Source organism: Bos indicus, chromosome 10, assembly GCF_029378745.1.
Source record: "Bos indicus isolate NIAB-ARS_2022 breed Sahiwal x Tharparkar chromosome 10, NIAB-ARS_B.indTharparkar_mat_pri_1.0, whole genome shotgun sequence".
NCBI lineage: Eukaryota > Metazoa > Chordata > Mammalia > Artiodactyla > Bovidae > Bos > Bos indicus.
Window position 1 is genome coordinate 44,354,418 of NC_091769.1, and position 26,772 is coordinate 44,381,189.

The following is a 26,772-nucleotide window of genomic DNA, read 5'->3' on the forward strand; positions in this document are numbered from 1 at the left end:
TGTCTACCCTCTATGTTAGACACATTGCGAGGCGCAATGGTAATGACAAAGAAACTAGTAGCAACCAGAAATAGTCAAGCTACTCATGCAGCTTCAAGAACTGGGAAGCCAGGTGTTTAATGGCCCACACACCCTCCATGACACCCGGGTACACATTTCACACTTGAGAGCGTGGCACACACAGTCTCTCCACCAACTCGACCTGTACGTGGGTAATGAGGAAGAAGATGGCTGTCCATCCTGCAGATGCTGGAACTGGGAATTTGTCAGCCTTCTTTTGAGATTTACTCAGCTTTGACTTTCTTATTTACTCTTAATTCAAGCAGCATTTTTCCCCTTCAGGAGGAGAAAAACACTGTTCTTTAAAAAGCGACATCATTCACAACTTTTCCTGTGCTGAGAAAACAAATATAAGTGAACTGCTTGTGCCTTCCACCATCTCCTTCACTATCAAAGGAGGAGCCACCCCCTTCCTTCAGCAAGAAAATATAGGTTATTTGAGCACTGACTGTCTCAGCCATGTTTTCCTCCACCATACTCTGCTGATATCACTTCCCGTTCTTCCTCCAGGTCTCTGCTGAGGCATCTCTCCTGTATCTTCAGCCTCTACTTGAACTAACTCGGTTCACACCTTCCTATCTTCAGAGGAGGAAGGAGGGAGGGAAAGAAGAGCTACCTATCTCTCCTTCCCTTCTCAGTAAAGCTTCTTGAAAAAGTGATGTGAATTTGATGTTTTAACATCTTTACTTCGACATGTACTCCTCAACCGACATCTATCTGCCTTCTTTCCTCACCAGCCCCTCCACTATGGCGTTGTCCTTAGGGCCAGCAGTGACCTTTAAGTTGCCAAATCCAGTGGACACTTTTCACATCTTTTCCTGGGTTTCTCTGCTGTGATTGACACTTAGTCACTCCTATCCCAGGAGACCTCCTCCAAATTGATGCTTTTTACAACCACATATGTGCTGGCACCTCCCGAATCCATTTCTCTCCCTTATGTCTGTAAGACAGATGTTTACCCATAGGCACCTCAAACTCACAGTGCCCCAGATCAAATTTATCTGCTTCCCACCTCAGTTCTGTGTGTTCCTACCTCTGTGTTCATAACCTCAGCCAGTGGCCCTGGTCACCTAGAAACTTAAGAGTCATTCAGGCTCTTCCTTAACACTCTTCTTTTACCTTGCCCCATCTAGTCAGGAGAACATCCTCTAATATAAACCCTTGATTCCCCAGCACTCAACTTAGGAAATAAAATTCTCTTGTATTTTTGTTGCTGTTAACTTCCTAAACATTACTGCATCCCCACCCCAACCCAGGTCATGACTCCTCCCATTTCCCAGGTGCCAGCTCTCGTCAGCACTCACCAGTGGACACTTGTCCCTCCTCCAGGCTTTACTTCACAGCTTGCAGAGAAGTCGATTTTGCTTCTGATTTAAACCTTCACCTGCAGAGTGAAAGCCTGAGTGCCAAACATGACCTAGGAACTTCCCAGCTCATAGTCCCTGCCAGATTTTTCACCTTCCTCTCTGGTTGTCCTGCACCTCATGTGTTGTGCTTCAGCAACACTCAGCATTACTGTGTCTCCACAACTCCTGTAGTTTGGCACTTTGGGCCTTTCTGCCTGCAGCTTCTTTAGCTGGTGAGGCACCCTCCCTGTTTTACCTGGCTACTCCTGCTCATTGGCCCAGGTGTGTTCTCTGGATGGACTTGTCTAGGTGCCCAGGGCCCTTCCTCTGGGCTCAATAAGACCCTGAACAAAAGTATTTTATTTTCAAATATTCTGCTTATCTCTTGCACCCAGTAATCTGAGTGTTTCTTAAGATATCCTAAAGAACAGGTGTAAACTTAACCTTTTCTGTTTCTTCAGCATTTCACATCATGGTGCTCAATACAAGCTTTTGTTCATGGGCTGACTGTGCTTCAGTTGTTGAAGAAAAACCAGAGGGCATCAAGCTATTACACAGCAGTGCCTGTGGGACCAAAAGTAGCCAGTATTTCCATTCTCTAGTTGTCATCAGGTTCTCATGGACTCTTGGTCTTTAAAGCAGAGCTTCCTGATTAGTGTGCCATGGCGCCCAGGGTACTGAGACCAGCTTCCTTGACCCTTGTGATCACCAGAACCACCTATTACATATACCTCACTGCCCTTTCAAATACTATTTTCTATGGGTTATTTGACCTGAAAAAGGTTGATAAGCACTGATTTAAATGATCTCCATGAAAAAGGAATCTAGAAAGAAAAGATCTATAATGAGTTATCAGCAAAACTTGATTATTGGCCAATAATTCATCATGTTTAATTCTCCTTAAAATATTCATAGGAAGAAAAATATGTCAACTATAAAAACTGATAAAACTAAAAATTCTCTAATTTTTAAATTCTGATCATTTTGAGCACTAAAAATGCTTTTTGTTCACTTTGCATACTTCTTTCCATCTTTTATAATCTTCATGAAGTCAGCTAAGACTTTTAACTTACCAACACCTTTTTTTTGAGCCTGTAGCTACTGGGCACTATATATTTTTGAAATCTGAAAGCTTAGACTACTGTCTGATGAAAACTGAAGTCGCAGTAAATTGTAATGAATATTTGGGTGAAATTGTTTTCTCCTAAGCATTTGAGTAGAGTGTTCTTATCAGCCTCTTATGCAGAAACCAGAAATGTTTCTAAGAATTCCTTGCAGTCCTCTGCCTTCTTTGGATTAACATTGAGAGCCTCCCACTTTGTGGCTGTAATTTTAGAAGAGTTAAGTAGGATCCAGAACCTGAAGATGTGCTAACAGTAGCTGTATTTCATGGTACCAATAATTCTGCAAGTATAAACAATGATGTGGGCAAAATTGTGCAAGTTTGCATGGTTTTTCTTTGTTAGTGATTTTAAAGCCAAGAGAACATATTTTTCCCATTTCTTATGATTTTTCTTCTTAGATATGAAGTACTACAGCTAAACTGACTCTGTACCTTCTAGTATTAGCTTGTTCAGCCTAGTAACGTCACAGATGGTCAAAAGAGTATCAGTGTGAGAATTTCCTGGTGGAAATCAGCCAGTTTCAAGGGCCTATTTTCGGTTCTCGGCCTTTCATCATTTTCGGGGTGAGGGTCGTGTTATACTTGAATCCTTCCAACAAATGTTGCATTGCGCTCCCCTTGTATCCCAACAGGTTGTTTCCAAGAGAGGGAAGGACTACATCCTGAAGCACATTCCAAACATGCACAAAGATCAGTTTGCACTGACAGCTTCTGAGGCTCATCTTAAATATATCAAAGAGGCTGTCCGACTGGATGACGTCGCTGTTCACTACTACAGATTGTATAAGGTACAAAACTGCAGTAAGTCTGCAGCTGTATCTTCTTGATCAGGAGAATTTTTTTTTTTTTAAGTTTTGGTTGTTTTTAAAATGGGTTTTTAAAAGAATTTTTATTTGAACTGCTGTTTGTCATCATAAGTCAGTCTTGGAGTCAGTGATGTTTTTCTTTGGGCCTGGAAGCAGGAGTGAGTCTTTTTCATGGTTCTGATAATTGAGATGACAAGTGGCTGTAAATTGTGCTTTTGATTTTTCAGTGATTATGAAATAGTTATTCTCCTCCTTCCCAAATCTGCATTTCTGCCTTGGGGAGTAATGTTTACTACTTCTTTGATCAGTAATTATTTAATAAGTGAAGCCACACCTGCATTGTATCCATTAGTAATAAGAGCACCACCACAGCAGCTAATGTTTATTGAGTTTTGTATTTATGGGAACACTTCATATCTATCCTTTTTGAAAAAATACTCATAACTCTATAAGATAGGACTGTAATCTTCATTTTACAATCAGGGATACATACCAAAGATCACAAAACTAGTAAAAGACAGGAGTCAACCCATGTCTGCTTACAAGAACCTTTGCGCCTGAATCACTGACTTTCTTGCTGCTCTCACTCTAAGTTTGTTCCTTCTTTTGTCCTGTGTCCTTGTGTTCTGTGTTCTTGTGTCTCTAGCCTCATTTTTCCATTCTGAGTCAGAGGTCACATATCCAAATAATAACTGGGGCGGGTCTTGCGGAGAATCACTGGCAAAAGTATTCACCACATTCTGTCTTCTCTCCCTCTTCTCCGCCACACTCCTCTCCCTATTCCACAAGTATCACTTCCATGGTACGAACCCTTCAATTCCCACCTGAGTATTCAAAGGCATATTTATTCTCCAACCAAATAGGATGAGGTGGTTCAGAGTGTGGTCTGTTGTATCCAGCTTGCTGGGATTAAATCCCAGCTTCAGCCCTTACTGGGTAACCTTAGGCATGTTACTGTGCTTTGGTTTCCCCACAGATAAATGGAGATGGTAACAAACCCAATAAATTCTGAGGTTTATTAAAGACTAAAGGAATTAGTGGGTGAAAAGTGCTGAAAACAGTGCCCAGCACACATTAAGTATGATGTTAAATGTGTTTCTGTTACCACTGTCTTTGTTATTATTAGGTTTGTTATCTCTGCTACACCCTTGTGGTAAGATAAGCATAATTAGGCCATTAGAGACTGGACCACAGATCGGTTATATTGCTGGGTAATTTTCTTGGCTGGTTCAAAAAACTTAAAAAGAGAGCAAAGGATGTTATTTTTTCCCTTTTCATGCCCAAGAGATGCTTTGTTAATGCCCTGTCATCTTTGAAAGGCAAAGACTTCCACAAGATCTCTTCAGTTAAATTCCTAAAAGACTGAGTTCTTGTTTTTCTTTTAAGAGTTCATTGTGACACTTCAACTTATAAGAGAAAATGAAAATTAATGACAGTTTTGACAATAAGTTTATATTTTAAAATGTATTAGAAGTATGAATGATACATTGGAGAGAGTATGGCTTTAGAATCAGATCATCAGTTAGAAACCCTCCACTGGCACTCACTCTTGCTGGGATCCTGGGGGTCTGTCGCTGCAGTACTGGGCATCTGTTCAGTGGGAATTATCCTATACATGCCACAGGTCAGGAAGGATTCAACAAGATGATGAATCTGAAATGGCCAGATGGCATGCCTGGCACATTAGTGAGTGCTCAGTAAATATTGGTTGCTTTCTATTTGCTACAGAAGCTTTGGTATTTTTAAGAATCCTATTAAGAATCCTTTAGTAGATAAAGTAGATATCTCTAATTTACTTTTCATGTAAAAATTAATTTTTCAATTTGCTCAAAGTGTGCTACTTTTACATGGCATAAAAATCACTCTGGCCTTCTTAAAACAAGATAAAGCTAACGAACTGAGGTGAAGAAACAGATTTTTTTTTCCTTATGGAGAGAATTTTCATTCTTTAAAGAAATTGTGACTGCCATTAAAAGTGCTTCATTTAAGACCTGTTTATAAAATGGAGACAGGAGATAGGAAATTTAAAACAACAGCAACAACAAACCTCTGTACCTCTTGCCCAGTGATACATACCTCATACACACACAACCAGCATTTTTATGAACACAGTCTTATTTCTGGAAGCAATCAGAACAGCCTTGAAAGGGATATTGGCCTAAAGTCATAGTGATGAATTGGTTTCTCCTGTTAAACCTATACTGTATGTGCCTTTCTTGATGTAAAGAATATTAGTGGGGGAAAAAAAAAAACAGCCCCAGTAGTGAATATAGGCTCTATCTACTATGCCAGCTGAGGATACATTTTCTAAAAATACTTCTTTTCATGATCATGCAAAAACTGGCACTGAACATAATAAAGAGCTGTACATACTCATTTTTTTAACTGAGAAATCTCATACTGAATATACTTTAGTGACTTAGCAATTTTATTTTCTATTTTGAACTTTACATCATACAACCACTTGTTACAAATAGTGCTTAAAAGCTGTGGCTAAGTACAGTATTTTTCCCTTATACTTGTTGTGGTGTATTTTTTTTTTTTCAGTTTATGGTTTAGCTGGTTGAATGTATATCATATTGGCAGGTGATAATTGAACTTCTTAAAAATAAGTGCTTTTTCCAAACTAACATAATGTAAAGCTTTATAGCTTTTAACTATCTTCATGAGAGAGCATTAACTATTCACTTCAGTTCAGTTCAGTTTAGTTGCTCAGTTGTGTCCAACTCTGCGACCCCATGAATTGCAGCACTCCAGGCTTACTTGTCCATCACCAGCTCCTGGAGCTTACTCAAACTCATGTCCATTGAGTCGCTGATGCCATCCAACCATCTCATCCTCTCTTGTCCCCTTCTCCTCCTTCCTTCAATCTTTCCCAGCATTAGAGTCTTTTCCAGTGAGTCAGCACTTTGCATCAGGTGGCCAAAGTTTTGGAGTTTCAGCTTCAGCATCAGTCCTTCCAATGAATATTCAGGACTCATCTCCTTTAGGATGGACTGGTTGGATCTCCTTGCAGTCCAAGGGACTCTCAAAAGTCTTTTACAACACCACAGTTCAAAAGCATCAATTCTTCAGCACTCAGCTTTCTTTATAGTCCAACTCTCATATCTATACATGACTACTGGAAAAACCATGCCTTTCACTAGACGGACCTTTGTTGGCAAAGTAATGTCTCTGGTCTTTAGTATGCTATCTAAGTAGGGAAGCCCATTAACTATTCAGGCTTGCCTCTAACTTTTGTTTCAGAGTTGGGAGATTTAACCAGTTTTAAATACACAAAATCTACTGCACCTCAGAATATAACTATGACATTATATTCAAGATTCTAACATCTGAGAAAAGGTGTTAGAAGGTTAAAAGGGGCTTCCCAGGCAGCACTAGTGGTAAAGAACCCACCTGCCAATGCGGGAGATATAAGAGGCACTGGTTTGATCCCTGGGTAGGCAAAATCCCCTGGAGAAGGGCATGGCAACCCACTGTGGTGGTCTTGCCTGGAGAATCCCCGGCTACAGTCCATAGGGTCACAAAGAGTTGGATACGACTGAAGTGACTTAGCATAGCATAGAAGGTTAAAAAAAAAATTGATGTAAATGTAGCAAATAGTCTTACCAGAGTTCTCAGTAACACACGAATTTAGAATATTGTCAGATATGAAAGTATAGTAAAAACATTAAAACTCTGAAATCTCAGATTTAAAAAGTAGAAAATATCATTATTGATTTAATATGTACCCATGATTTTCTTGTATCTTACAGGAAAAAAAAGGATGCAGAAAGGCAAAGCTATTTTAAGTAAAAAGCTTTCTAATACTGAAATTTATCTTTCATTCTTTAGTGCTGAATTGTTTCTTATGGAAGAAAGATACGCTTTTTCATATAATTTTATTCCTACAGGATAAAAGGGAAATTGAAGCTTCTCTGACCCTTGGATTGACCATGCGGGGAATACAGATTTTTCAGGTTAGTTAATGGGGAATAGGTGTCAAATGGTATCTATCCACTGTGTCTTCACTCTGACAGTGTGCCTGCCTGGTCCTGTGCTATGTCCACTGGTCCTATTTCCAGCCAGTGATTGGTTACTACTTCTTATTTGTCCAGCACAGATGTGGATAATGTGGGATAGACAAAGTGAAACAGTCTGATCCTTGACATCAGTAAGTCCTCTAGAACAGGAAACAGCAAACCAAAGATTGGCCCACATTTATCACTCATAGATCATTAATATCCAGACATTTTTCTCTGTGTGTCATTAATTTTTAGCATTCTTTTTTTTTTTTTATCATCTGGTGCATCTGTAACTATAGAAAGAAAAATGACTTTGTGATAAAGTATCTGACCCAGACGTTTTAATTTCCGTTACAATTTCTGATAAAACTCATCTGTTGAGTAAGCGGTTCCTGTCATCCTTCTGCAGGTGGGATGGTGTTATCATCCCGCCATCAACAGGGGAAAGAGGAGGTCTGTGAGGCCTGGGAGGGTGCCTTATCTTTGGTATAGGCAAAACACCCAGTTATGAACGTCTGAGTGCCTTATCTCATCTCTCGAATGCCTGAGTCTTCTGGACTTTTTATTTAAATTTAGAGATGGGCCAGAAGGGAACAGATTACCTTGAAAGGCAACGTCGTCACTGAGGAACCCAAAGTGGCAGAGTTGTATCATTTCTCTTTTAATTACTGTCTGCATGTCTCTAAAGAGAGTTGGGGACCTCTTTCAGATTTTAATTACTGTATGTATTTTAGTTTTCTGGGAAAGAAGTTAGAGCTATTTTAGAGTATCTGTCAGTTTCCTCGGTAACTCTATGTGCATAACTTAGAGTTATAAGTAACTCATCATTCTTTCCACAGAATTTAGACGAAGAGAAACAATTACTTTATGATTTCCCTTGGACCAATGTTGGAAAGTTGGTGTTTGTGGTAAGTTTAAAATAACTGGCTAAAATACTCATCTGTTTGTTTTTGTGGATTTTTGTTTTTTAAACAAAATATTGTTTCAGGCACAAAACTTGATGTTTTCTCAAAATTGAAGATGAAAATAGTTAGCTTTCTTAGATTCTTATGCATGCACTGTAATTATAATCCTTGCCACTTTTCAGTAGTGAACCTGAAATCACAGAGTCTTACAGCAAAAGAAATCACCAATTTTAATTTGTGTGTCTGGTCCCCACCACTCTACCCTAGTTGCAGAAAAAATGTGATGGGAAAAGTTCAAGATGAATTCATCAAACAGAATTATTTTTAAAAATGTACAGCAAAGGGATTAGAAAACAGAAAGCTGTAATCAGAGGGTAAATTATTCTTAGCTTGGGGGTTGGCCCGTTCTTTTGGAAGTTAACTTCTCTTGAATAGAGAATAAAGAGTGATATAAAAAGATGTTTCTATTAATATCTGTCTGTTGAAAATCATCATTATAAGGAAAGGGCTACAACTCTTAACAGGAAAAGTACTTTTGTTTTTAGAGTATTGAGAACAATACACTTTCTTTGGTCAGAGCAAATTCTTATTTTTTCCCAGCTGTTTCACTCTTTTGCCAGCTGTATCCATTTTGGGGAAGAGTTCAAAGAATTACAGTTAATTATATGTCTTTCTAGTGGTCATTAAAATTCATAATTTTGCTTTGTTCCTAAATTACTGGAAGAAATACACAAAAAGAGGAGGAAGATAAGGATTAAGACACATGCTTCTTTCCAGCAGGAAGATGGCCTATATAAATAAAGAGCTCTATTGCCAGATCGCATTTGGGCACTGATCCCACACTGCCCTGTGAGTTAAAAGACCTGTTTCTGACTTTAATTCCTTGGGCACAGTTCAATCTGATTTCACTTTATTCATACATTAAATGGGGCCTGACCTGCCTCCTCCTCACTGGCTCTTTCTCCTTCAAGCTTTTTGTGAAAGGAGTGGAGTTATTTGTAAATGAGAAAATTATTAACCCACTTGCCCCCTTCATGTCTCCAATTAAGTAGTAATAAAATACATTTATAGAAATTGAATTTTTAAGGGTCCTGCACCAAGTGGTTCCTGAATCTAGTTGTGCATCACCTTCTTCTGAGGAGCTTGTTTAGATTTCTGGGCCTCACCCAGGAGATTTTTGATTCAGCAAGTCTGGGGCAGAGACTAGGAATCTGTTTTGGCAAACTTCCCAGATGATTCTTTTTGCAGCCGGCCCAGCCCTGCCTAGTTGTATGACTCTGGGCATATCACTTAACATTTCTGTGCCTTGGTTTCTTGCTTACAAAATGGGGAATAATGGACCACCCCCTTGGGCTTCCTTAGTGGCTTAGATGGTAAAGAATCTGCCCACAGTGCAGGAGACCTGGGTGCTATCCCTTGGTCCGGAAGATCCCCTAGAGAAGGGAATGGCTACCCACTTCACTATTCTTGTCTGGAGAATTCTGTGGACAGAGGAGCCTGGTGGGCTGCAGTCAGTGGGGTTGCAAAGAGTTGGACATGACTGAGTGACGAACACTTTCACTGGCCATAGACTTGTGAGGACTGAGTAAGTTAATACATGTTTAGTGCTCATGAAGTGTAAGTTACAAGCATTCTATCATAGCATTGAGATCTGGTGGTGGTTCCTTTTAAAATGGAAAGTCAAGAGGTAAGAAATTCCATCCATGTCTGAATTGCTTTGTGCTGACTTTCAGTGTGTAGTTAAAATACACCTCCCTCTTTGCTTTACCTGTCGTCTCCAGCTGAGAATCACTGTGTCTGGAAGACTCCTTTCTGTAGTCCTGCTATCCTATTCATTGTCAAAAAAGTTAAAAGGAATTCATAATATTCTGTAACTGGAAGGAACTTTGCCACACCCTCTCCCTCAATTTCGGAGAAGGCAATGGCACCCCACTCCAGTACCTTTGCCTGGAAAATCCCATGGACAGAGGAGCCTGGTAGGCTGCAGTCCATGGGGTCGCTAAGAGTCGGACACGACTGAGCAACTTCGGGTTAATGATCCCAAACCTGGTGAATGAGATTCCTCCACTGACAGAGAGATACTTACATACCACTTGCATATCTTATTTCTCCTTCCTGTCTCATCCCTCCAGCTATCCATCTGGCTTCCAAGTCCCTCTTCTATCTGACTAAAGAGTTTTTCATTTTTTTCTAACCCCCAAATAGGTATCTTGTATTGTTTACTATCGTAACTCCTTGTTTATTTCCACCCTATAATTTATCATAAGCTGTAGTTATTTTATGTGTTTATTCACCCTCTTTAGCACCAGATTGTAGCAACAGGAGGGTAGGGACTTGGTCATATATGCACTACTGTTTTCTCAGGAACTAGAAAAGTGTTTGACATCTTGTCAGCGTTCAACAAATATTTGAATGCATTACTCTTCTAGAGCTTGTGGTCTTGTTTACCGAGTTAGGGTGTTGGGATTACATTTGAGAATGCTTTCATGATGGCCTCTTCTCCATTACGTAAATAGCCTGGCCAGCCAGAGAAACCACAGATGGAACCGGAAGACCCTGGCTTGGCATTTCCCTGAATTTTTGGTAATCCTCTATCCCATGACATTTTTGAAAGGGAAGACAGTAATATACCCCTCAGGGAACTTTGGATGGAGCCTTAGGCATCTATTTCTGAGTCTGTAGTTTTCCTTACTTACTAGGAAAGAAAGTGGACCTTGACACATCAGAGACTTGTCTTCCTGACTTGTTCCTTCCCTCCACAGGGTAAGAAGTTTGAGATTCTCCCAGATGGCTTGCCTTCTGCCAGGAAGCTCATCTACTACACGGGGTGCCCCATGCGCTCCAGACATCTTCTGCAGCTCCTGAGCAACAGCCATCGCCTCTACATGAACCTGCAGCCCGTTCTGCGCCACATCCGGAAGCTGGAGGAAAACGAAGGTATCGCAAAATCTTGGCCGGGAAGCAGGTGGTACTTTTGCCACCCGTGGCCCCTTACTCGACAGTTGCCAAGAACTGGGGCTTTAGTCTCCTGAAGAGTGGGACCTGGAGACCCCCAGCCTCTCCAGGTCCCCAGCAGCGTTGCTTTTTCCATCTCAGCAGTCCTGGAAAGCCCACCCACAGGCTGGTCCGCATATCTGAGATTATCCCTGCTATTTAACTGTCCTAGCAAACAGTCTCTTTAAAGTTTCCCTGCACTCAACTTGAAAGTCCAGAAAGCCACTACGTGGAAGCACAGCTAAGGTTTATCTGCTTACCAGCTTTTATCTGCATCTCAGAGTCTTGTTTATACACTGGTCCACCTTGGGGCTGTTATGTACAGGCTCTCTGAAATTCCTTGCAGTGTGATTATTCCTTACGTTAGAGTGACAGTAAAGGTGGGCCACAGAATATCTCCAGCCTCTTGTTGACAACTAGGAAGCCCCTTGTCTGGCTCAGCAAGAAAGACCAACAAAGGAGAGAAAAGTTTACAATTGAGGATCTTGTTAGCCTGTCCTATTGGGGCACGGGGGCGGTTTGCTGAGACACAGAACAGAGCAGTGCATTTGGGGCTTCAGAGTTCTGAGCCATGAGAGGGCAAGTCTTGGTGAGGAGAGGAAGACGAGGTGGAGGCTTCTAACAGTAGACTTCAACTTCACAGTATTAACCTGATGGTTAGCTCTTTATCTCCTGTGGTTACTCTGTACAGCACACTCCAGTTTCACACCCAAAAATGCTACTTTGCATATTTGGTCTTTCATTGTCTTCAATTTTTTTGCAAACTCATGTTATAGTAATTGTTGGTAATTTTATTAGATTTTATTTGGGGTATTTGCATAAATTGGGATTCAGATTCATATTAACTTAGGTCCATGTCGGAAACACATTTTGACCTCTCAGATGTCACGTTCCCTATAGAAACAAGACAAGTACCTGTCCTCTCTTAACAAACAAAAATCCTTATAGAGGTTTAAACACAATCTGATGGATGTTTCTCAAAAGCTGCCTCTCAATTTAAATGAGGCCCAGTTTGGAGATGCCATTGTAATTTAAGTAGCAATTAGAACATGAATCATTTTCCACTGTCTGCCACCAAACTGCATTTGTCTTTGGAGAGAATTAGTCTCACTGTCTAGTGTATTGGCTTCCCCTGCTGCCAGACTGCCAGTTCTTCCCCATGATGACTTATCAGTATAACAAGTGCATGTATCTGTCTGACGCTGACATGAAGATTAGGAATTTAAATGGGCAGAAGCACCAGGAAAGCTTGTGACAATAGGTGACTTAGGTGCAGAGCCCATCATTTGCCAAGTTGGCTTCATTCCTGAATGGCCAACTCGCAACTTTGGGAAATTCATTTATTCCAGCAGCTCTCTGCCCACAGCATTTTAGTAAATTCTTGTTTAGGTGACTGTAATGTGAGCCCCTTGTACCCTGAAAGAATTAATGAACCTCCCCTATAGGTTCTAAAGAAAAATTACAAAGAATGTTGAGTTCTTAGGGGAGGGCTTTGTTATCACGTGCATGTGAGGGCTTATGTGAATGGGGCAGTGAGATTGACAGTGATGCAGATTGGATCTTTGATGTGGGTATGCGTAGATACATTTTGCAGATATGGCTTTTTTTTTTCTTCCCTATCTTTACTTTCTTCTGCTTAGAAATCCCTGCAGATCTGAATAAAACCTGAAACTAAGTTCTTTTGGATTAACCTTGGCCTGAATTCAGTTATTTCACCCACACTTAAGGATTGCAACATTTTAAACAACAAAAAAAAGCTATTAACATTAGCCAAAATCACAGCGTGAAAAGAATCTGTATTTTTCTTAATTAGATTTCATCTAGTGTCACCTTGTCTGAAACACTATTTTTGCATTTTGTAGTAAAAATGATCACAAGAATCCTATTGTTTAAAAAGAGATGGATAAAAAATGCTTTCTGTCATTAAAATCTTTTTTCAACTCAGTTTTACTCGATAGCTAGGGCTTATTCTTAGGTTTTATGTCAAGAGGGTGCATTGACTTGCATTATGGTCCAAAACAACACGAAAAGTTTGGTGTTCTGTGGGCTTTTACAACAGATGATTGCATTGTTGACACCAGTGATTACTAGGGGGTGAGCGGTTGCATTTTGTATTTCTTAAAATAAATTTCAAAATTATTTCAACATTTTCCTCATTTTGTAACTGATCGGTGTGAAACTCCTTAAATGTTTGCAGAAGGTCTAAGAGATGAAAAGCACGATGACAGGAGCAGAAGCCGGCACGTGGAGCACCAAGGCTGTGCTGACATGTTGACACAAAGTAATTCAGGCTAGGCTCTTATTAGCTAGAAGACAGGTTGGCAAAGTACTTGTTTTCTAGTGACTATGTGTGTGAGTATAGAATAACTAGTTTACTCCAAATCTGTCAGAAATTTGGGAGTAAAAGGGCTCTTTTTAAAGATACAGAAAAGTTTTTTTTTTAATTATTAGAGCCACTGTTATCAGTTGTCTTAGGGCTTAGGACTTTTTTTTTTTTTTACTTTTTACCCTTCCAAGGGCCATGTGCCTATTGTATTAACACTACAACAAATAGAAAGCATATGGGAATTTTGCAAACCCCTTTTAGCTCTTCATCTCAACTCCTGCTTTCTTAGAAAATAGGACTCATTAGAACCCAGCCTAGCCCTAAAAAGATGGGCTGTAGATGGATGTACTTTTGTAGCAGTGATGTGTGGTTAGGCCCTGATATCTGGTTCCATTCTGCCTCACTGTGAGTATGGCTGCACACACCTCTTTGCTTCAGCTTGAGTCCTTAGAAGTAACATAAATAGGCTGGAGCCCAGAAGCGTACACACCATCATCTCCAAGCATTGTTGCCATTTTGCATCCTGGAGTACATATCTTCTCTTTCTGCTGATGTTCCTTTCTTCTCTGGGGAAGCCTGTGGTGATTATACTTCAGGCTGGATTCAGACATCAAGAGTACACGTATTTTTACTTAACCAAGAGACAAGACAAATCCATTAGCAGACCCTTGAGAACCCAGTCTGGTTTAGTTAACAGTTTCTGAAATAGTATCAATTCAACATTCCCCAAGTGCACTCTTCCTTTTTAACGTTGTTTTGATGTGTTATTTCTCATAAGTATTAAAAATACAAGGCTCTTTCTTTGTTTTAAATTTCTGACCTCAAGCACAAAAATAGTATGTTTGTATCAGTTGTATTGGAGAAGGCAATGGCACCCCACTCCAGTACTCTTGCCTGGAAAATCCCATGGACGGAGGAGCCTGGTGGGCTGCAGTTCATGGGGTCACTAAGAGTCGGACACGACTGAGCGACTTCACTTTCACTTTTCACTTTCACGCATTGGAGAAGGAAATGGCAACCCACTCTAGTGTCCTTGCCTGGAGAATCCCAGGGACGGGGGAGCCTGGTGGGCTGCCATCTATGGGGTCGCACAGAGTTGGCAACGACTGAAGTGACTTAGCATAGCATAGCATATCAGTTGTATACCTGTAGCCCAGTTGTAAGTTTGTGCCTTTATGTAATAGTTAGTTTAGCATTTGATAAAAGGGACTTTCCAGTATTGTGTCTTTGTCTGCATTAAAGATCTGTACCAACTTGTTAAATAACAGTTTTATCAGTCAGAGGCTAAGTGGGTATAAATCATCAAACCAGAGTGATTACTATGTTTTCTTAATAGATCGTGAAGTCTCATTAGTTCAACCTAAATGGAGAAAAGCAATCTTAATCTGTGAAAATCTCAGTTCTGGAATTTTTTGAAAGAAATTCTCAGAAAAATAGTTTTATTTTAAATTGTCTTCAACAGTTAGAGCTAAGTTAACAATGGACCAAACTGAACAGATGAACAAATCAAATGAAAGGCAGTTAGTATAAGTGTACTTATGAAACCATTTCTGTAGCAGAATTTCGGAAATTATCTGTGGGGAAGAACCAGATTTTTCAAAACTTCTAATCCACCATGCACTGATACTTTTGCAAAGTTCAAAGTCTCATTAGTGGATGTCCTGGCAATATCAGATCGCTCTGAAAGTTTCTAAATGTTTATTCTCAATTCCTAAACTTATTCCATTGTGGACAAATAACAGTTTTCAGACAAGAAGTGGTCTTTTCATCCACATTGAGTAGCATTCTTCTGCAGTGTTTGAAACTTTAAAAGTCTTCAAGTAGTCAAATACCTGCCTCAGATCTATTGTACTAGGTTTTATTCATTTTGCAGTCTTCTTACATAGAGTTCCTATCAGAATTATCAGCACTTTCCAGTCACTCACTTCTGAATATGAAATTGTACTCGTTCGTGGCCTGATGCCTGCCCTGGGCTAACCAGCCATTCCTCCTGCCTTGGTTGACTGTAATGATGAGCTGTGTTCCTCACCACACAGAGAAGAAGCAGTACCGGGAGTCTTACATCAGCGACAACCTGGACCTCGACATGGACCAGCTGGAGAAGCGGTCACGGGCCAGCGGGAGCAGCGCCGGCAGCATGAAGCACAAGCGCCTGTCCCGTCACTCGACCGCCAGCCACAGCAGCTCCCACACCTCGGGCATCGAGGCCGACACCAAGGCCCGGGATGCGGGCCCTGAGGACGCCTACCCTGGCAGTGCCATCCACCGCAAGCTGAAAACCTGCAGCTCCATGACCAGCCACGGCAGCTCCCACACCTCCGGGGTGGAGAGTGGCGGCAAGGACCGGCTGGAGGAGGATTCACAGGATGATGGTAACCTGCCCCCCAGGCCCTCCAAGCTAACGGTGCTGACCCATCGTCAGGGCCCCTTCTGCTTTTTCTTTCCCAGTGCTTCCCCAGTGTTGGTTCCATAGGATTGATGTCGTAATAGAGAAGAGAGCAACACAGCATTGGCTGCTTCACCCTGGGTTAAGGAGATAAGATGAGATCTATAGCCTGTATCAGCATTTGGGTGCATCTTTTTTATTGTTTTTCTGTTTCAAATAATTGCTGTAGCATTCAAGTTTGGGGAAAAGATATACTGATTCCATTGAGGAAAACTGAAAAACATATGTGTGCTTACTATAGAATTCATGTGGATCTCAAATCTCATTGTTAAATGCTCCAAGAGATGGCAGATGTGGGAGACGGAGAGCTTCATGCACTATTCATTCTGTCTTTGTCAACAGTCTGCTTTGGCATGAGCCAAACGACCCATCAGCCTCCGCTGGCCCTTTGTCATCAGAGCATGCTAGTACAGTTTTTCTTAAAGAGAAAGAATAATTGATAGTCAGATCATGGCATTAGCAGACATGTAGATAACACAACAGTCCTGAGAAAAAGAGAAGCAGGATCTAGTCGAGAATTGTCACTGGAATTTCCTATTGTAGAGTCTCATTAGCAAATTTATTTTTACATGTAAATAATTGCATAACCTCCCTCAAGGTGTGGCTGTGAATGGTAACCATTTCCTTTGTGTCACTAAATGTCTTTCCCTTCTTCAGAAATAGAGATGTTGGTTGATGACCCCAGAGACCTGGAACAGATGAATGAAGAGTCCTTGGAAGTCAGCCCAGACATGTGCATCTATATCACAGAGGACATGCTCCTGTCACGGAAGCTGAACGGACACTCTGGTGAGCTCCCGCAGAAGGGACCTCTCCTTACCCAGGGAGTGGTCCTGGACTGGGAAGCAGGCGACCAGGAAAATAGAAGGGGTGGGTTGGGGGCTGCACATCAGTGTCACAGACTGTGGGACCGAGTGCCTTCTGTGGAGGGAAAGGAAAGGGAAGCTGGAGAAGCACTCAGCATTGGAATTAGCATCCTCTACCTCAGGCTTTGGACAAAGCTGTGTAATTGGGTTTTATCTTTCCCTCTTTGCTCTTTTAAATGATAATCAGAGAGTTATGTGATTTATCTGTTAAGAGGCTTGGAGACCCTTCAAACTGGCCTCCTCCTTTCCATAGACAAGAAAACCCATGGATTAGAGAGGACAAATGCTGGGTGGAGAAAAGCAGCAGTCAGCTCTCCAGGTTTACTTTGTTTTGGTTTCCCCCATTCTATTTTATACGGACTTCCCAGGTGGCACAGTTGGTAAAGATCTGCCTGCCAGTGCAGGAGACATAAGAGATGTGGGTCCGATCCATGGGTCAGGAAGATCCCCTGGAAGAGGAAATAGCAACCCGCTCCATTACTCTTACCTGGAAAATCTCATGGATAGAGGAGCCTGGCAGGCTTCAGTCTATGGAGGTCACAGAAGAGTTGGACACAACTGAGCGTGCACACACACACACACTATATCATATAGAATGTAGGAATCTGGAGAAAAAGCGTTAAAAAAAGGTTGGCGTAAAAAAAACTCTTAAATTCTATGTTTGATGACATCTTTAAATGTATTCACTATAACCCTTTTATAGAGTTATATAATAATATATATATTTCTCTCAAATGAAAGTTGTCATCTTACAAAAAAAAAACCTCAGACTTGTAATTGCTTTTGTCACATGTCATGAATTAGTCTCTGTTCTATAAAGAAAATGCCTTAGGAGCCAGCTGTCGAAATGACTTCAGTGCTAAGTGTCTTGCCGCTGAAAGCACTGCTTCAGTGAGAGATCCTCCTTCGACTGGAGTGACCTGGCATTGGCCTGTCATGACCCACAACCTCTGATTGTGATCCTCTGCCACGCATCAGGGGCAGGGAATTAGTGATGAAAAGGTTAACAGACACAGTCTTTGTCATTCTGGCAGCTCTCTAAAGAGTAAGAGGAACCTTTGATGACAGAATTCCACTTGCTAACCTAGCAGAACCATGGCCTTCAGAAGCTTAGCCAGAAACAGACCTGTCCATGATTGCTGAGAATCACTCTGAGCAACAAAGACCCAAGAGGCTGATTGCTCTAGTCTTGTACCAAACTTTGCCCCTTTTTGTCCATTTACTTTATTATGTTTAATTTTTTTCCCTAAAAATGTTTTAATATATATATGCATATTATAGCTGTATAGAGAGCATGTCATCACTCACTCTGTGTGTGTGTTTTTGTAAAGAAAATTGTCTAAAGTGGGCCTCTGGGAAGGAGAGATGAGGCAAGCAGACTTTTACTTTCTATTTTTTTTATTTCTGTTTGATTTTTATAAATTAATTTTGTAATTTTAAATAGAAATTAAATTTGTTTAAAATTTAAATAAGATGGCTTTTGAAAAGATTTATATATAAAAAATGTGTATTGAAATGTCAAATATAATAGCAAAAAGAAAAAAGAAACTAAAGTTTAACAATGAGTAAAGTTATGTTCTGTTCATTAAAGTGGAATATTATATAGCCATTCAATAATGAGATTTTCTTTCAGAGGATACTTAATAATATAAGAAACATAGGTAAGAAAAACAGTATAAATTGTTTAAATAGCATGATCTCAAATTATAAAAATGTTTATACATATATGATAAAAATATTAGTAACCTTTTTGCTGGATAATGGGGTTATGGATGTTTTTATTTTCTTCCTTGCCTCATCCTAGTTTGCCCAAATCTCTATAATCTGAGCCTTTAAACATTGTTTTAAATACACAGAGCTAAGATTGAGTGGTGATGGAGTGTACTGCTCTATCCTTCACTCTTGTGGAAGTTGGCAGGAGCTAGTTCAATGTTCTGATCATCAGGCTTGATGCTGAGTTTTCTAGTGCTGGTTCTGGGTTTCAGAGCAGGTGATTTACAGGCAACCAGGGCACATTTGGGCTCCCCTCGTAGCTCAAACAGTAAAGAATCCACCTGTATATGCAGGAGACCTGTGTTCAATCTCTGCATTAGGAAGATCCCCTGGAGAAGGAAATGGCTACCTGTTCCAGTATTCTTGCCTGGAGAATTCCATGGACAGAGGAACCTAGCAGGCTATCATGCATGGGGTCGCAAAGAGTCAGACACGACTGAGTGACTAATACACACACACGGGCACGTTTACAAGGAAATCCAAAAGGAAGCATACCAAGTGCCAGCCAGTACCCTAGTCCACATCTTCTTCCTGTGAAGATTCACTCAGAAGTTTAATGCTGGGACTTCCCTGGTGGTCCAGTGGTTAAGAACCTGCCGATTGACATGAGTTATATCCCTGGTCTGGGAACTAAGAGCCCACATGCCGCAGGGCAGCTAAGCCTGTGCACCGTAGAGCCCGTTCTGTGCAACAAGAAAAACTACTGCAGTGAGAAGCCCACACACCACAACTTGACAATACCCCCTCTCTACACAACTAGAGAAACCTTGCACAAAATAGCAAAGACCCAGCACAGCCAAAAATAAGTAAATTTTTTTTTAAGTTTAATGCTTTTTAAAAGATTATGAGCTTTCTAGAGAAAGATCTTCTGCTCAGGCAGTTGGTACCAGCCCCAAAAACATGACTGTCATCTGAGAATAAACTGTCTACATATAAGCCAAGGAATGTACATATATCATTTTTTAATTGAACTAATCATCAAACACTTAATACATGCCAGACACTGAATTATCATGAGACCCTTTTAAAGAGATAGAATACAAAAAGTCATTTCTATGGATTACTAGCAGTGGCTGAATAAAAATCATATTACTTACCCAAGGTTCTTTTCTTTATCAGGTGGAAATGTACTTAAGCCATTTAGCCTTAAGGCTCTGGGGCTTGACCTTCACTTGCTCCATCTGTTTGCAAGAAACATGAGTGGTTTTCACTTACATCGCCAGTTCTTGTTGACAGTTTTACCTCCTTAAACATTTTTTCTGGATGCTTTATTCCTATGCCACAGTCCCTTAGGAAAGTTTTAGCCCTGGATTTCTGTTTCTAAAATACCATCAGGCCCCCTGAGCCCTCAGTGACAAGGGGCTCTGGTGATCTCAGAGGTCCAGAGCTGACTTCTTACTGTAGCCTCCCATTTTTGGTGTCAGGCCAGTAAAACCTGACGCAGGAGGCCTGTGCAGTGGCCCCATCTTCCCAGAGGAACCTCTGGAACGGAGTGTGTTCCATATGCAGGCCCTGGACCTTGCCCTTGGTGGGCATTTGCTCTTCAGTTGGATGGGTGCTGTGCTCAACCACATTTGTAAGAGGACACTGGCCAGGACACACAGTCCTTACTTGCCTGGACCCAGTTTCCGCCCATTTACCCACTGCTCATTTAAGCAGAACCAAACCTAGAGGCTGTGTCACTGTTCAGAGAGTTATATTCAAAGTCAGTGTTGTATGGAGAGTAGGGGAGCTTTAGCGATACAGTGAAGAAACCACTTTCACCTTCGGCCTTTGTCTTTGTTTCTAACTGCATCCTAAACAGCTTAATTAGAAGTTTGTTTTAGAGAATGCAGTTTTAACCTCCATGCCATGCTCTAACCCCTCATGGATCTCACCACTCCCTGCAACACAAGGAGTGGTTGTGATCCATGCCTGTCCTCAGCCACCAAAGGGCCACAGGGAGGGAGATTAATCAGCACTGGCTAATATTTGCACTTTAGTTCTTGGTAGTAGGGTCGCTCAGCGGTAAGGAATCTGCCTGCATTGCAGAAGACGCAGAAGACCCCGTTCAATCCCTGTGTCGGGAAGATCCCCTGGAGAAGGGCACAGCAACCCACTCCAGTATTCTTGCCTGGAGAATCCCCATGGACAGAGGAGCCTGGCGGGCTACAGTCCATAGGGTCACAAAGAGCCAGACGTGACTGAAGTGACTGAGCACAAGCACACAGTAGTTCATGTCAGATGCGTGGCAAGAAGGATGAATAATTTGAGGTCTTCACTGGTTTTTCCTCTGTGTTTTACTTTAGGATTGATTGTGAAAGAGATCGGTTCTTCCACCTCCAGCTCCTCAGAAACGGTAGTCAAACTGCGTGGCCAGAGCACCGATTCTCTTCCACAGGTACGGGAGGAGTTGAAAAACTTAAATCAGGAGCTGAAGTTATAGACAGTTTTAAATAGGGGCTTGCATTTATAATTATGTAAATGAGCAGAAATTTAAAACCTTCAGGAAATGATTCCTAGTAGATACATACTTTCCAGTTTTAGTCTGAATTTATTTCCATTTATTTGCTAGTTCCATTTCTCTTTGGGATTTTTATTTGGATGAACTGTGTACTTTGTTTCATACTTCATATGGGTGAGAAGCCTCTGGTCTTTAGGTTTCAGGTTAACTCTGTGTGTGGGTGGGTGTGTGTGTGTGTGTGTGTTGATCTCAACAACTGGGAGAGTAATTTTCTTGTCAGGTATGTTGTGACAGAAGTGTTTCCACACTCTTAATTATTCTATTCAGTTTGAATTTTCAAACTGTGCTAAGCTAGTGTGTTTGATAACCCATAATCACTGGTTAGACGATTAAGCTATCAGAAGATACAGACAAATTAAAATACTCTGAAACTCATTGTTGCAGGATTTGGATGGAATCTACAACTGATACTCACTCCTGACTTCTGACCACTCTCTTTCTCTCTCCTTATATGCTGTCTGTCTTGGGTGCTCTGTGGGTCTCTTGTTTTCTTCACTCTATTATCTTCCCTCTTTTTTCTTTCTTTCTCTTGTATCTGACAGTCTTTGCCTTTTATATTTTTCTCTTTCTTCCCTTATTAACTTTTGTCTTTTTTTTTCCTTCCATTTCAGTAGCCATAATATGAAAGTGACATTTTATGAACTATTCTTCTAGCACTTCCAATAAGTGGTATTTGTAGCTGTACATGTAGCATGATGATTAGGAGTACAAGCTTCAGGGTCAAACTGCCTCAGTTTGCACCCCACCCCTGCCACTCGATGTTTGCTCTTAACTGTACATGAACATTTGTGGGGTACAGCTAGGGATCAGCTTCTACACCCAGGAGATGGGGAGATGGGTGCCTGCCTTGATGCTTTGTGGCAATGACCTGATGAATTCTGTGTGAAAGTCTTGGTGGATCCTCAGAAGACACCATCAGTACGAGGATCATCATCTTTGGGGGGCTCTCAGATATGGCAATTCCAAGTAAAATGTTGTTGAGCTCAGACTCTGTTCTCTTCTGCTGGTAGCAAAAGTGATATCTTATTCTAACAAAGCTAGCCTTTGTGGTTTCAGCAGCAAAAGTAGGTTAGAGCTGTAATGGCTCGTTTCCATAAGTAACCCATTAAGGATTTTCTATTCATGTAATTATTGGAACCATTTTTTAACCTGCTTATATTTGCAGCCAGTACCACCTCTTGGGATAATGAGTTTGGAAAGTCTGTAACCTGCTGTGTGCAGCATTTGGTAGAGTACAGCCTCTTGCACTGTTTAGGAGCCACCTCTTCATCCTGGGGCTGCCTCCCAACCTTTTCTACACCAAGAACACTTCATGTTATTTTTCTACCCAAGAATTCTAGCTTTTTAAAAAAATAGTGTTTTAAATTGTGTTTCTTGCATAATAATTGGTTTGTTTTCCCATCTCGTATTAAAAGAATAACAGACCTCATCACAAGAGCGTTGCTATGCCTAATTGCCATAGCCTCATGGAAAAGCAAAGAAACAGTACCTTTACCCGTGCAACCTGATTTTAGGAGAACTGCTCGGTTTCTGGGATGCTGGAGACAGTTGGATTCATGTTGCATTGACTTCTCTGAGCCTTGGGTTATTCTTCTAGGGAGTGGGTGGGGAAGGTCACTGAGTTCCTAGGGCCTAGCACATGATAATGGAGAAGGCAATGGCACTCCACCCCAGTACTCTTGCCTGGAAAATCCCATGGATGGAAGAGCCTGGTGGGCTGCAGTCCATGGGGTTGCTAAGAGTCAGACACGACTGAGCACCTTCACTTTCACTTTTCACTTTCATGCATTGGAGAAGGAAATGGCAACCCACTCCAGTGTTCTTGCCTGGAGAATCCCAGGGACGGGGGAGCCTGGTGGGCTGCCAGTCTATGGGGTCGCACAGAGTTGGACACGACTGAAGCAACTTAGCAGCAGCAGCACATAATAATGGCTCAGGAGATGTTAGCTACTATTATTGGTGGTGGTAGCATTTTTTCCTCACAGGGCTTCAGGGCCCAGAAACCACAGATTGGAAGCCACCCTCTAACAGCTAAGGATTCCTTAACATTTTCTGATTTGGCATCTTTTCTCTGTGCAGGACACAGAGTGATGAACTTTCACATTAGTCTATACTCTTAAAGTCGTTTCAACCTTCCCTTGTTTTGTAGACAATATGTCGAAAACCAAAGACCTCCACCGATCGACATAGCTTGAGCCTTGATGACATCAGACTTTACCAGAAGGACTTCTTGCGCATTGCAGGACTGTGTCAGGACACTGCTCAGAGTTACACCTTTGGGTGTGGCCATGAACTGGATGAGGAAGGCCTCTATTGCAGCAGCTGCTTGGCTCAGCAGTGTGTCAACATCCAAGATGCTTTTCCAGTCAAAAGAACCAGCAAATACTTCTCTCTGGATCTCACCCACGATGAAGTTCCAGAGTTTGTTGTTTAAAGGACCTCTGCGTGCAGCTGTCCAGACAGCCTGCTGCTTGCTAGAGGCTGTGAAAGCCATGGGTTCTTTCTTTACCTATTACTTGTGCCATATTTTCTTCACCCCAGACATATCTCTTTCTTTATAATAGTTGTGATGGAAATAAAAGCCGTGGGACAGTTGCACTTTAAGTATTAACACAGGAGGAAAAGGACTACAGAGAATGTACAGCAAGACAAGTGCCCGGAAGTTCACTGATCCTTTGAAAGGAAATGTGCTTTACTGGTTACCAAACCTTCAGGATATCAGACTGCGGTGTGTGTGTTCATTGTTTTGTTTTCCAGTTCAATTACGTGTAACATCACTTTTTTTTTTATCATGTGAAAGATGTTGTTGTGTTTCTTTGTTTGCTTGTATGTTTTTTTCTACCACTCCCTCATGAAATGCTGGTGGTTTGAGGGAGGAGAGAGAGAAGAAGCTCTCATCTTTTTAAGAGAGGGACAGTTGCCCAGTCATAGCCATTGCCACCCCTCTGAGGCTGTCCCAAAGTGAACAGGAATGAAGCGGTTGAATCACGTGGTTCCAGCATGCCAAAGATGCGTCATCACAGAAGTGCAGCCCAAGGTCAACAAGATGTGAATCAAGCAATAACCAAAAGATGGTGCAGTGAGGCCTGTGACTGCTTCACACTGGTCAGTGCCGTGTCCTTCTCCTGCTCTTCCAGAAAGCTCTAGGATTCAGCCGAGTCCTTTGTCCAAGTAACAGATCGGTTGTGTTCATGCCATAATGAATTTTGTGGAGTTTCCAAAACCAGTTTCTGTTAAAACTGTAGAAATGTCTTAGAATATGTTTATACCTGGTGGTTTGTTTTTTTTAATCAAGAATAAATTATGGTAATGTTGGTTTCTGCTTAACCAAAATACCCCAACTATACATATATGTTATACATATATAAATACATAAGATTGTGTGTTTATGTGTGTCTGAAGCTTACCACCTTTTCATCTATGAAAGATAGACAGCTCCCATGTCTATCTTACATACATGGTCTTTCTTGTTTGGTGCAGAGGATAATGATGTTTGGTGTCACTGAATGAATGATGCCTACAGACAATCAGTTGATAGATACACAGTCAAGAATGACTGTTTTCTCATGTGTCTTTTGCCATAGTTCTCAACCCTCGTTGCATCATGGAATTATCTGGGGATCTTTGAAAAAACTAACAATGTCTGGGTACCACCTCAGATGAATTAAATCAGTGTCTTGTGGTGAGACCCAGGTGAAAATTGCCTTTTCTTTTGAAGTTTCCAGATGGAGCTAGATGTAACAGGATTGAAAACCACCAATCCCGAGGATGTCTTTTTCATTAACTTTGACGTATATAGAAAGTGTTAGTGTTTGAGAAAAGGCCATTTTTAGGACAGTTACTGCCACTGCTGTTAGGATATATAATAAAATCAAGTCAGGAGAGTGAACTTACTCACCTTCAGATGTACAGTAACAGTGTTGCTCGCACTTCAGGAAAGTACTTTAGCACAATGTCTTTCTACAAGATGTTTTTAATGATTTCATATATTTACAACATTTGTTTACCATATTTTGATATACCATTTTTTCTATCTACCAAGTTTTATTAAAAAAACTATATTATTTTCTAAAGAAACAGTCATATTTTTATACAAAATTACGTTTTCAGGTAACAGAGAAATAGTCTTAGGGTACAGCAGAACCTACAGTGTTCCCCGTGGATGGGGGTCAGTATTATAAACACGTGGCGAGTGAGAACAAGCGCTACCTGTGTTGCCCCTCACATTCCGCCCCCGCCGTGGATATGAAAGGGCAGTGGGTACACACAGGCCGGTCAACTTGGTTTAACTTGACACTTTAAAAGGAAAAAAATGCTAGAGTGCTATAGTCAGGAAATTATTTTGCTTTTATCAAATGTTTGAAAGAACCAAAGTTTCAGATATCAGAATGTATTAAAGTATCTCAATCTTTGTATATAAAAGGATGAAAGTATGAAAGGATCATCTAATGACTGTTACTTATAAGTCATTAAATAATCCACCATTTCTTATAGATGCTTAAGAGACAAATTCTGATGAAGTTTGACCCTAAAAAGCCCAGATCATAAATGTGGTGTATTTCCTTTAGCTCTTAGTGTTTCTTGTTTAAACATCAAAAAATTTATATTTAATTAAGTACATAATGCTTTATACTTTTATTTTCTCTCTACTTCAAACAGAATCAGGTCTTTAGGGTTTTGCCAGCATCGTTAGTGGTTTTGCACACCCTCTTTCTAATTGGATTTATGAATAGTCTTGTGGGTTTTCAAAAATGAGACATGCTAAGGACATATTTTTGCTTTTTGATCCACTGCGGCAGAATTATATATATGTATATGAAAATCCCTTTTGAATATCTACATTTTTGTATTTGGAAATTGTTTTAAAAAATAAAGGAAAAGTATAAACCTGATATTTATTCTGCATTTGTTAATATCCATTGCTAGTCAGTATACCAGTTTGGTATATATTGCCTCTACACGTCTGCATTTGTATTTGCAACAATGAACTTTATATCTGCATAAATTGTAAATAATCCTTTCTGTGAAAGGATCATCATGTTAAGATGATACCAAAAGTGTGTTTAAAAAACTGCATTATTTTGTAATTATTCTTATAAGGATTTCATGGTAAGATTAGCAGTCAATAAAGTTACTTTTTATTTGTCTTTGAAGTGCCTTTTTAAAAATTATTATTAGAGTTCTCCATGATGCAAGAGTGACTGTTCTCTTTATGTTCTTCTTTCCTATAATAGAGCACATTTAAGGACAACCTGATAGAATTCTGAGCAAAGTAGCCCTTGTGTTGATGCTAATAGCTGATGCCAAGCCCTGCCGCGTGCCAGAGCCTGCTCCACGTGTGTCAGAAGCTCGTGTGTTAACTATTGAATCCTCGTATTCCCATAAGGCAGGTACTGTTAATCTTTTCAAGTTAGAGATGAAGGAAACAAGGCTCAAGGGTGTGGCAGTCAGCCACTATTCAGTCCCAAAGTGTGGAGCATAAAGGTCTCTACTTCTTTATTTTCATTTTTTTAAAGTAACTACTTTAACTTTCGCCCATTCAACAGTCATTACTGGAGTGTTCTAGTTTCAGAAAAATGAGTGGTTGCATTTAAAAGCATGCATTCACGGATCGAATGAA

The 26,772-nt window shown here is 40.7% G+C and overlaps 1 protein-coding gene across 5 annotated transcripts in view; it reads left to right on the forward strand.

Moving 5' to 3' along the window:
• FRMD6 (FERM domain containing 6) overlaps positions 1–26,305 on the forward strand; it is a 107,604-nt gene extending 81,299 nt beyond the window's left edge. For all 5 annotated transcript variants that reach the window (XM_019968667.2, XM_019968666.2, XM_019968668.2 and 2 more), the window contains 8 exons: positions 3,162–3,317; positions 7,229–7,294; positions 8,179–8,247; positions 11,007–11,181; positions 15,601–15,936; positions 16,668–16,799; positions 20,938–21,029; positions 23,302–26,305. In XM_019968667.2, the coding sequence (XP_019824226.1) occupies positions 3,162–3,317; positions 7,229–7,294; positions 8,179–8,247; positions 11,007–11,181; positions 15,601–15,936; positions 16,668–16,799; positions 20,938–21,029; positions 23,302–23,586 (1,311 nt within the window). In that variant the 3' untranslated portion in view covers positions 23,587–26,305. The remainder of the gene's footprint in view (positions 1–3,161; positions 3,318–7,228; positions 7,295–8,178; positions 8,248–11,006; positions 11,182–15,600; positions 15,937–16,667; positions 16,800–20,937; positions 21,030–23,301) is intronic.
• Positions 26,306–26,772: the final 467 nt, after the last annotated feature.